This window comes from Sinohyriopsis cumingii, chromosome 8, assembly GCF_028554795.1.
Source record: "Sinohyriopsis cumingii isolate HCF-2022 chromosome 8, ASM2855479v2, whole genome shotgun sequence".
In the NCBI taxonomy this organism is placed as follows: domain Eukaryota; kingdom Metazoa; phylum Mollusca; class Bivalvia; order Unionida; family Unionidae; genus Sinohyriopsis; species Sinohyriopsis cumingii.
The window spans coordinates 21972598-21985155 of NC_142968.1; the positions used below are offsets into that span (position 1 = coordinate 21972598).

General features: G+C 37.2%; 1 protein-coding gene across 1 annotated transcript in view; it reads right to left on the reverse strand.

Annotated features, from left to right (window-relative positions):
* Window positions 1–12134, reverse strand: part of LOC149793123 (disintegrin and metalloproteinase domain-containing protein 10-like) — a 106235-nt gene extending 94101 nt beyond the window's left edge. Inside the window, exon 1 of the mRNA XM_089967038.1 lies at window positions 11877–12134. Within this exon, the coding sequence (XP_089823164.1) occupies window positions 11877–11940 (64 nt within the window). The 5' untranslated portion in view covers window positions 11941–12134. The remainder of the gene's footprint in view (window positions 1–11876) is intronic.
* Window positions 12135–12558: the final 424 nt, after the last annotated feature.

Here is a 12558-nt window from a genome sequence, read left to right on the forward strand (position 1 = left end):
TGAATATTTACTGAACAATATTTGCTTGAATCTGTTTTCGACCTAACTACTATTTGCACAACCCTATCGCGAGCAAGCTTAAAATCAAATGCAATTTAATTTAATAGTTCTGTTTAATGATTTCCCCGCTTGTAGACGTCAAGTCAAGAATATACTCGGTGACGCGCTGACGTACTTGTTTTCGTTGTTGTTCATCCTCACAATTAATGTATTCAAATATGAGTTGAACGTCATCATTGCTAGCAATTCCTGCTACAATTATTTTTCATCATACTTCCACGACACATCATCGAGACGGTCAACTAAATAACCCCTGTCCGGGTTTGCTCTTATAAATCTCCACATTGGAATACCAATTTCATATTATGTGGTAATTCCCCAGTATAAGCGTTTATCCGAAGTAAAATCAGACCGTGTTAGCTAAGGTATTGCTGTAGGCGCTGGCGGTGCTTTTTCAGGCCATCCTAATACGTTTCCGATTGATGAAGAATAAATATCAACGACTTCATCTGCTGAATTTATTTCTATCGCGGCTGATAACGTCTGTTCGTAAGCTATGTTTGATTCTCCTTTTGTTAATAGATTATATTGTGCGCTGAAATTCATCATTGATTTGTTCGATTTGATAATTACCTGTCGGTATTCCTACAACCTACCAGTCAGGAGTTCCATCGTCGAGATTTCTATTTGCAAACACCAGAGAATTATTTGTTGGTAATCCACCAAATGATTTTGATCTAATATTGGGCCAGCTGTAATACACTCGTAATTGTGCAAGAGCTATTTCTTTCACTGTAATCGCAATTGAAAAAAGAACGCTGTATTCAGGGTTGGTTGAGCTTACTGATATCATCGTGGTTTTCAACGGTGCTGTATTCGTGTTGGTCTGTTGAAGTAGTTCCGTCAGTATTATTTAAATCCCGATTATCTAAATCAATCACATTCATTACTTCTTTGTAAATTTCATTCATCGCCGTGAACTCAGAATGTGTTATCGTTCCATCGTTAAGGCCTGACGATATAAACCATGATAATTTAATGTATGCTAGCGTTGTTGTATGTAATTTTACTACATAACTTTGTAATTTTGCATTCATACACGTAGATATTTTTCTCGCGATGATATTACAAATACCAGCAATCGTTGTTGTGGTTGAAACACACATTGTCACAACTGCCAACATGGCGTTAACGCTGATAAGATTACACCGGTTCCATCAATAACAGCAGACGCCGAATACACAATTACGTCAACGACAACTACACGTCTACGATATTTTTTACTGTTGCTGCATATTCGTCCACGGTATTTTTTTAATAGCTTTGTTTGCCATTCAAGCACATGATTGTGCCTAAAATTTTGAACATTGATTGAAGTGCTCGTTATATTTTATTTAGTAATCAAATGAGGTGTTTCAGCGACAAATTCCAGACACCACCAGTAAAAGACACTACGGTTAATTTTTTTAATCAGATGATTCCAGTATAAATATTTATCCGCCTCCGCTATTTAACACAATAGACACAGTTCCAGAAAAACTATCGGTTGAATGACGTCAAGGATAGGTAGTAAATATACAAAATTTGCACCGCTGAACACATGGAGCCTATACACGCCAGTGACTTCTGCGGTGTGTTTGATAGTGTTATTTTGCTGTGACATTTTTGAGAAGCTTGATTACACTGTGTATAATATGTTGGTAATCTGCTTGTGGGGCATTTTAATCAGATTAATTTTTTTCACGATATCAAGACTTCCACTTATAACATATTCTAGTCTTTTTCTAATCGTTTCAATATCTGATATAGCTGTCTTAATATCACCGGGTTTTGTGTTAATATCAGAGAGTTTCACGTCAACGGTCAACCGACTTCCAAAGAAATCATCTGCGATTTCATTAAGTTTTCGAAAGTTTCTACGGAGATTTGTAAACATACTTGCGTGAGCGTCATATTCAGCTCGTAGCGTGGTTAATTTAGTATCTACTCTATTATAGTTGTTGTCTACATATTTTTTGTTGCGGCATCTTCATCAGATGTTGGATCTCTTAAAACAACTATTTTATATCCATTCATGCGGAGTTCACCTGTCATTGTATCACGGTAGATCGTAAACGATTAGCAACACTTTTTGCAATTTCGTTTCTAATAGTTGCAATTGATAAATTTGAGTCTCTGATTCTACCACCATCAGTAAATACTGGAATATTATTCGTGGTAGCACCGAGTACTCTACGAAATATGTCATTCCATTTGATATTACTCGTCTTTAAAACACCGTATTTATCCTGAAAAACAGCAACTTCATATCCGTCAACTCCAGAGAGGATCATAATATCGGCAAGTTCATCTTTAGTCGCAAAATTTGACAAATCAATGTCGCCAAATTTTTTCTTGTCTTTGAACGAAGAAGATCTTCCGTAAATATCTTCCGTTATACTTTAAGATCTATTTAAATCGTCTACTTGTATAATCGTGCATGACGTTATAAGGTGGCAATGTTGATATTGATATAGCCTCGAGTACAGAAATTGCTTCACGGCCGCATATTGGCGGATCGGTTATTGTCTGTGTTGGTAATGTTGAATACCAGACTGGAGTTTTTATTGATTTCACGTAATTCATAAATTCTTTTGGTGGAGCCAACCCATACGAATCAAAATAAACAATTCCACATGGATCAATCTCGTATGCCACCCAATGAGTGCCAACGCCGGTACTATTATCGAGATTAATAATACCTGTTTCAATATTGTTTGGTTTAAAAGGTAACTGATCGCCTATAAAAACACCTCTAAATATTGTATATTTAATTTCTTATCAGCATCAAGTAAATTAAAATTTGACATTGGAAAGACTAAGGATTTTTTCCTGGAAGTCTCAGACATTTTCCGTATCGATAATAAGTTCCTATTAATCTCAGCCCGCGGCCCTTTTTTTATTCCTTGTCCTGTCGTCTTTTTTAATGCGATTACAGCGGCCGTTCCAACAGCATCTAACGCGGCTGCCTTTTCAACAGCTGAAACTTCAGCAGCTGTTAATGCCGGTATCGCCGCAAGAAGTGGAAATATACGCCTGTTTTAATTGAGTCTTTTATGGCACCCGCAGAAAGATTAACGCCGGTTTTTGATTGTTTGGCGTTATTGAAATACCTGAGTTGACGTTCAGTCAGTGATAATTTATTCTCACCAACAGTGATCTGATCTCGCTTTAGTGATATTTTCATTCCACAGTTCTTTGCTGAATTTGACTGAAGCTTTTTAATCTGACCAGGAGTCAGACTGACACTAACATAATGATTTGACATTATAACATCATGAGTGATTTAATTACATGTTCAGAAAATATTACATAATTTCCACTGGAGCTATAATAACTCTCATTCTTCCACCAGTACCTTCAAGTAACGTTGCTTTGTCACTGAGTATAACAGCGATTGCTCTATAGCCACCAGCGGGTAGTCGAGCTACACGAGGTCGGAAGTGTATATCAACGACAGATTGCCTGAATAAATCTAAATGTTCCAACGAAAAATAATAGATTGGGTACAGCGTTGTGAAATCCCGCTGAGATATCTGCAAACCAGTATCAACATTCTGATCACGCCCCATAAATGTCATCAAACGATGATATGCACGTGCTACATGATTGTGTTCAAAATTCAGCAACACTTCTTCAGAAGGTTCTTGTTGTCCGTTTATCCTCAAAGAAATTTCAGAAAGTCCAAGTGAGTCAAATACCATTGGATTTCGTTCCTGAGAATCAACTCTGGCATTTTCCTGTAATGCGATGAATATATGTTGTGGTGCCGAAACTCACTGTTGTGATGCTATCTGGCATGTGAATGATCCAGTAGCATTATTTTGAATACTGTATGTGGTCACCGTCAACCATGATAACAATGACCGACCACCTGAGTTCATAAAATAAAGTAATTTTTGTTCTTTAGCAAGCGATGGATTCATTACTGGCAACCACAACGACAGTTTTGTTAGTATTACTTTACCAACACCAACGGCAGCATCACGCCATATTGCGTCATTGTCAGTGGCTTTTTTAACAAGTACCACGGTGTGTTTAGCGCCAAGTATCACCTTTCTAACATTTCTTTAAAATCCAAAAATATGAGACAGTGGAATTGCGCATGAAGACTCTTAATCACCGTTCAACATTAATCGACGTGAGGAAAATCCTAAGTTGTGATTTTCATTCATTGATGCAACTTAAGTTCAAGCTGCATTCATTGTTACGTTTCTCTTTTCTCGATAATCAGTTACGTCTTTTTGAAACAGTATTGTTGGACCGGCCGATTTCGTATAATCATCGCTGTATCGCGCAAGACCAAGTATCGTCGTGGCAACGTCGACGTTTTCGACACAAGTTTCGATATTTTTCCGACAATCATGTATATAGCACTGTTAAATAACGCCATAACGCCATTGTTAACAAAACCAACACGATCACCAATTCCGTATGCTGTATCAGCTGCTTTTAAAAGTCTACCTTCTACCTCGATAAATGACTCAGTGGGCAAAAAATATATACTTGTATCCTGAACTTGTAATTCGATTTTTCCACGTGCGTTAGGTACACGTGCATCATAAGAATAATACTGATAATCACGCACAGACTAATCTTTGAGAACTGCTGCGTCCATGTCAAATGCTGGGTCTGATACACGTCTGAACATTTTATTATAATTGCTATCGTCTAACACGAAGACCACTTCCGGCTATCAGACTTGCAATTATATTTTTTTTTCTTTTTCTTTTTCTGATAGTGGCACACCAGCCAGCTCTGCTAGTTTTTGATTTGCGGCTTGATTTATTATTTTACTGACATTTTGCAGGCATAACTTTAGTGCTTGACAGTTTCGCTGGTTTTCGTCGTGTTAATCGTGCTAGTCTATCCTTGATTGCTGAGAATGCTTTACCGGTGACATCACCAACAGCGCTAGAAATATTTTCACGAACAAGATCAAAAGATTTAATTCCTAGTTTTTTTTTTGCAATCGGTATCGCTTTTGGGGCTATCCTTCTGAATAGACCCTGAACAACATCGCCGAGCCCACCACCGTAAATCGCAGGTCCACACTGAGCATTTTGTACGATCATTTTATTCATTTATCTAATTACTGTGATAATCATCAACGATCTCATCAATGAGAGACCGATACACATCGATGTCCATGATACAGCCTGTAAATAATCTTCGACAAATATCACCTGCTTCATTATTAATTTCTGGAGAATTATTTCCAGCACGTTTCCTCCCTATAAGGATTTCTAGTCGTTCTACGTCAGAAAGAACATCGTTAGGACAAGCAATAAGACCACTTCTTTGAGTAGAAAAACCACTTTCGGTTGCTTCTTCTTCCTTAGTTATTGTTTGATCCGCATGTTTTTCCATAGTCTTAAGTGTGATCTTTCTACTTTTGCTTTTTTAGATTGCTGCTTCCTTTCTTTATTCCCCGTTTCCTTTCTTCTCTAGACTTTTCAAGTTCCAACATCATCTCTTGCTGCTGTGAAGAAGATTGTTGGCGTTCTACTTGTTGCTGCGGTGGAGGAAGTTGATATGAAGACTCTTGCTGGGGGGGGGGGGGTATGGGGGTATAGTCTTTGTTGTTGAAGTTGTTCTGAATAAAATCTATATATGTCGTTAACGTATTCATTCTATATTTCATCATCATTTCTAGCCTGGGGTTTGTTATAATACACACGATATAGCCGTTTAAAATAACTAGCAGTATTTATGTTAATATACTCAGGTTTTAAAATTTCAGACTTTTGAGAAAACTATTATATCCAAAACGAAATAAATCCTTCCTTTTAACTTTTTGTTTACGTTCTTCATTTAATACCATCTCTAAATTTACTAATCAGTTCAATATTTTCTTTTCTTACTTTACGTTCAGATTATTTTTTTTCCACATCGGCTATTTCAGTACGAACTTTGCCAATACCTTCAAGTATTTCTTCATCTACAGGGGTAGGTTGTGCGGCAGCTATCTCAGTTGGAAGATCTCGTAAAATCCTTTTTTGTTTGTTTAGTTCTTTTTGCTATTTTTTCAGTTTGCTCAGCAGTGTGTCTTAGTAATGGAAGAAGACCTTCAGTAGCCTCTGCAACTCTTTCAGTAACTTTTGTAACAGGTACACATAACTGTTCTGCGCCTTCTGCAAATTGAACCTGAGATTCTTGATGCTCTTTCAGTTTTCGCCTGACAGAATCACGAGCAGGAAGAAATGTTTGATTGCTTCTAATCTCTCTCGAGCTATTCTAGCTGTATAAGACTCCACAGCTTGTGCCATTATTGATATAACAGTGATTTAAGTACAGCAGCAGAGAGGGTGCGACTTCAATGAAGCGTCATGGTGGGTAAACACGCGGATACTTTAAAAAAAAAAAACATCAATAAAGTAACAAAAAATCTAACTCAATTAGAGAAACTCTCGTTTAGTTAGAGGCTTTGGTTTGGCGTTATTGACCTTGTATTTTCATTTTCATAGGAAGCCTTATTTTTCCAAACATGACGTTCCACAGATGTGAGATGGCAGTAATCCGTAACGGAGAGCGCATTAGACCACTCGGCCACTCGGGGGCCCCCTCGATAGATTGTACTCTTATTCAAAACTTAATGCACTATAATGAAAGAAGTAAAATATAATTCGTTTACCAACATTACTACAAGAATTAAAAGCTACAAGCAAACAGCACAGCTTGTATTATATATTATTGTACATAAATCACTATATAAGACTACATTTAATGATATTATTTAGGTACAACATTAGGATTTATAAAACAACAAAATTAGGAATAACTGCAGTAGATTGCATATTGCAAAATCTCCACACCCGTATATTCACCCGACCCCCCACCCCACCCCCATTTCCGAGCAGTGACCAACATGATCCATCAAGCAAAAGGTCTGTTCACCCTCTATGCTGCTGCTCAACAAGTTACAGCTTAGGGCCTCACAGTCTGAAGGGGCCTCTCATATTTATTTTATACCAAATAGGGCCTCTACAACTCCCTTAGCTTAGGGCCTCGCTATATCTAAATCCGGCACTTCGTAGGCGAACACAATATGATAATAAAAGTAAAAACAATGACTCATCTACGCTGAAATTATTTCTTAGGTGAATGTGATGGTAGGTTTCTTCAGCGATTGATAAGGGTAGTGTACACAGGTATTATTTGCAATAATTCAAATGTACAAATCTGCTACTCAGTAAACACTTCAAGCAGAGCTGTGGCTGTTTGCTTGTAGCTTTCAATTCTTGTTGTTGTTGTTCTAGGGTTTAACGCCATTTTTCAGCACAAGATAGGCTATACATGGCGGCCAGTATAACTGGTGGAGGAAGAACCCTGGAAAACCCAGGGGAGAACCACCGACCCACGAGAAGCTACTGGCAGGCTTTCCCACGTACCCACGCTAGGCGAGCCTTGGACTATAACCCACGCAGACAGAGGTCAGATGGCAGTAATCCGGAACGGTGAGCGCTTTAGATCACTCGGCCACTTGGGGCCCCTTCAATTCTTGTAGTAATGTTTGTAATTCCAGAAGATTAAACTTGCTGCATTCTAGATAGATAGATTGTTGTTGTTGTTGTTGTAGAGTTTAACGCCATTTTTCAGCACACGATAGGCTATGCATGGCGGCCAGTATTAATGGTGGAGGAAGAACCCAGGAAAACCCTGGAAAGAACCACCGACCCACAAGAAGCTACCGGCAGGTGACATGGCAGTGATCCGTAACGGAGAGCGCATTAGACCACTCGGCCACTTGGGGTCCCCTAGATAGATTGTACTCTTATTCAAAACTTAATGCACTATAAATGAAAGAAGTAAAATATAATTCGTTTACCAACATTACTACAAGAATTAAAAGCTACATGCAAACAGCACAGCTTGTATTATATATTACTGTACACAAATCACTATATAAGATTACATTTAATGATATTATGTAGGTACAACATTTGGATTTATAAAACAACAAAATTAGGAATAACTGCAGTAGATTTCATATTGCAAAATCTCATCTAATACCCATATATTCACCCGATCCCCACCCAACCCCCATTTCCAAGCAGTGACCAACATGATCCATCACAGATATGTCGTGCCTACCTGCTATGGCTGCAGTGGTGAAATTTGCTCAGAAAATATTTGAAAATGTGTACATTTAACCTATTCCCAGGGTTCGCAGAAGCGGGACTCCACAGTAACAATCCTCTCGCTGATAATCGCAATAGGAGCGTCATAACTGTGAAGTCCGTTAATATCCACCAGTAGTTTATAAGAAAATTTACGGACAAAGGTAGAGATGGGTAGAGAGGAGGCATATAAACAGAACCCTTATAGTTTTAAAAAAGCGTCGTTGACTTTCTGCATATCCACATTAGCAACAACTACAGCAGAATAAACACTGCCATCGCCATCGCCATTGCCATCGCCATCGCCATCAGCAACGATAATAATGATACTAATTATACTATTGATGGTATTAATACTAAAGTGAGGAGAGGAAGTTAGCTGACCGCAAAATCCAATGTTACGACAAAATGTAGAGAAATACAATTTGCATGATATATTTACTTTAATTTTGTATACACGACTGTTGTAGATATTTTCTGTCATTTCTAAGAAGTTAAAGTCCATTTATCCAACTTTTAATGAACAAAATCTTGCATAGCTCAAGAAAAATGCAAACTACAAACATCTCTTTTACTATATTTGATATCGCGTTTCATAACTTATCTTCAAACTCGTTTTGCTCTTCCAGATGTTGATGATTGTTATGATGAAAACATCAAATAATATGATTTCTGTACTTCTTTATCCTCGTCGTGCTTTAAACGTTGTAATAAATGTATATTATCATCACAGTCACGTCGAGCTGTCATTATCAGAAAATCGAAATCATAACGAGACACGAAGCGTCGAGTCATCATCCGGAGTCATCATCCGGATTTTTTAATGATGAACACAAGAAATGATCTTAAAGTGATCTAACAATCAAGATCTAATTATTATGACAATGCTTTTTTGTTTTATACTTATAAATTTTCAGATAAATTTATACAATCATAAAACATAATATATAAAAAATGAAATTGCTTATGGTATCAACCTTTCTGATACAAACTTCATCTTAACATCTTAACTAATAATCCGAACTGCACTTTTTTTAACAACGTATATGCGCTTGAATATCAGTTTTATGACTGAAGAGTGTGTAACAAAAATAATTTCCACTACTATCATCAATGTTAAAAACACGAGTTCTACGACGCAGCAGACACATACAGGTGATTTAGAGCTATTGTTCAGTTGTCAAATTTTGCATCACCAGCTGAAAAACTCGGAAAGTTTATATCCAGGAAAAATTTGACAGTACATTTAGAAACAGAGGCGTAGCTATGATATTTTGCGCCCGGGGACGAACTATAAAATTGGCGCCCCAGCCCCCTCCCCGTTTAATCACATTTTTGAATATTACCCTTGTTTACTTATTATAATGTAACGTTGTAAGCCTCATTTTGGCGCCCCTGTACCTTGGCGCCCGGGGACATATGTACCCCCCTGCCCCCCCTCCCCCAGCTACGCCTCTGTTTAGAAATTCCATAGAACGTTCCGAATTAGCGCATATACCGAACTGGCTACCCGGGCATCATCAAATACCGTTCTTTTATATCTATGTCCTTTTCATTTTCAATGAATTGTTTAGAAAAATTAGACTTAGCTACAACATTTGTTGTGGAAACTCGGTGATGTGCATTACTATTGTGGTCATATGTTAGGTATGAGTTGTGGTTCTTTTGTGTGGACGAAAGAAACATTTCAAACCATTTAATGCATCTTACTTATTAACCTCTCAAGTATACTTGCTGTCAATATAGAAATAAACATCAAAGAAATGACTGATCTCCCCCCTCCGATACACACACACATACACAGACACTGACCTTTCGTCTCTGGATCGCACTTGATAGATAGTTGCCCTTCTTCAAATGGAATGCAACAATGAAGATGTCAAAAATTTGAAAGAAGGCTTACATAAGAAAAGGAAATGACGATTGTAGCCCATGTGATCTTGATTTTGGATCTTTGGACTTGAGAATCAAGAATACCCAAATTTAGACTAAGTATGAAGTTTGAAAAAGTGGATTACCAAAGATGACAATGTTGGTTACAGTTATCTTAAATTTCACCTCATTTCCTCCGAATCAACATGGACCTGCTCCTGCCTAAGGTTAGTTTATCTTTAAATTTTGAGTGTACGTCGTGTGAGGCAAAGCAGTATTCTCTTTACTAATTGGCTGCGATCGCGGGGAAAGCTTTATTTTAACTCCGCCGTCTAGAATGTTTTGTTTCGAATGAACATTTTGGCGGCCATTTTTTCAACTCGACTCGCGAAAGGAAATTGAGGAAAAATTATCTTGGCTGTCTTAATATTAATATCTTACCCCCACTGGGCTTTTGTTATGTCATGTATAACAATATCATCATGAGAAAAATGGCGAAAAACTACAAGACAAGATAAACATAAGACGTAAAACTAAGAGTATTGCACATTTTATATTGGCTGGGGGAGGAGGGTGGTGTATCTGTAACATAGATATAGAATCCACCCTACATACAAGCGTGTTTTAAATGTTAATTTGCATAAGTTAATAAACTCAACTCTGTTCACAGAAGAATGTAGAGGTAAATGGGTCTCGCCCAACTGACAGAACTTTATCTAACCACAGCATATTTATGCAATATATATATATATATATATATATATATATATATATATATATATATATATATATATATATATATATAGGATGCAAATCCGACTCAAAAAGCAATTTACGTCTTCTATACAGTCTATTGTTCCAAATCTAATACTGTAAATATCTGGTCACAAATGCATTATAGTAAATAATGGAATTTCTGCATCCAGAATGAAAATCGCAACAATTTAATGTTTAGTTCTGAAAGTGACATTTTAGGGTAAACATGTACTCTATGCCTACTGTGTATCAATATGACACCACATCGCATTGATCAATCTATTCTGAAAAATAACCGATTTAAACTGATGACGTGATAGCCATCTTTTCCTAAAGCACCCATTTTTTTAAGAAACAATGAACATTGTGAGTTGATGGATGGAATCAAAGTAACAGAACAACAACAAAATAAATAGTTGTCTTTTGTTATCCAGTAGTTGTTTAGTGTGTATAATAAACTCAGTATCAGTACAGTAACTTCTTCTAAGTGCTTGTATCGCGTCTCGTTTGATAGTTTAAGGACATCGGATTACGCTCGATCCTTCGGCTCTCGCTAGACTCCATATCTTTCTGCTTTCAAACTAAGTTCAGTGCAAGCAGCCATATTATATTACTGTTCTGAGAACGTGTGTGCTATGCTTTAGATAGAAAGGCGACTTGCGTCCACATTCACCATGTATATACAATCATGTTAAGTACTGTCATGCATGCTTGACATGTATATAGAATACGAATGAAAAAAATACGTACACTGTACCCGTGTATATATCCACTGTCAAGAGCATATTTCGATATAGTTGTATAAGTTGTTTCATTTTAGATGATAGAGAGCAACTCCAACATTCCTATAGTATTCTCTGAGTTTTTCTTCTATATTTTTGGGGATCTATTTGTGCATATTTTACTTGGAAAAGTTTGTAGGGTCGGTCACGTACGCCCACGTAGAATCTAGTGCTCGTAATATCGATTTACTTTTAACAATATTAAAATCACCTATCTGTCAAGTATACATGTTCATACCTCCTACCCAAGACAATGACGTACTGAATTTATTACATACATGAGCGTTTTTACCTTTGTAATGCTTACCTTTCAAATCCATTGCTAACATACAGAAAACAAAATATTTCCATATCGATGAAAATTGTGGCATGTTGGTAAATTTCTCATCAGGAGACTCGTGTCAGATTTTCATATTTCTACTTCGATCGACTTTAAGGTATATCATAAATCAATTCCCAGTCGCCTTATCTCAGGCAGGTACGCAAACCTTTAAAGGTTTATTGGGTCGGGTATGCACTTGAAAGTACAGCCACATTTACACAAACAAAGTATGTCGAAATGTCATCTTACACAAACACACACCATATTATCAAACTGAAAATCGCGATGGGCAACAGCTTTATCTCCTCTCTCTCTCTGAGAACTAGTTGCATTAATAAATAATATTATTTACACACGTTGCCTGACCATTTTCTGGCTGTCATCTGCAGAGTTGCTACTAAATACAGTATACAATTTATGAAGTGATTAGAATATGACCCGTGTGCAGCGTAACAGAAATAAGGCGTCCGCAAACTTCCGCATTGACAGTGTTACCGTTGGTAGCCAAGACCGTCAAATTAGATTCTTTGCCGGCAGAATGACGTGTAATGTTCCATACATGTTACCTGCAAAGAGCATTATATGTGTCTGCTAAATCTTATCCAATGACCCCAGCGGGTACCAGAATGCTAGATACAATTCTGGTGTATTACGTGCTGACGTCAGA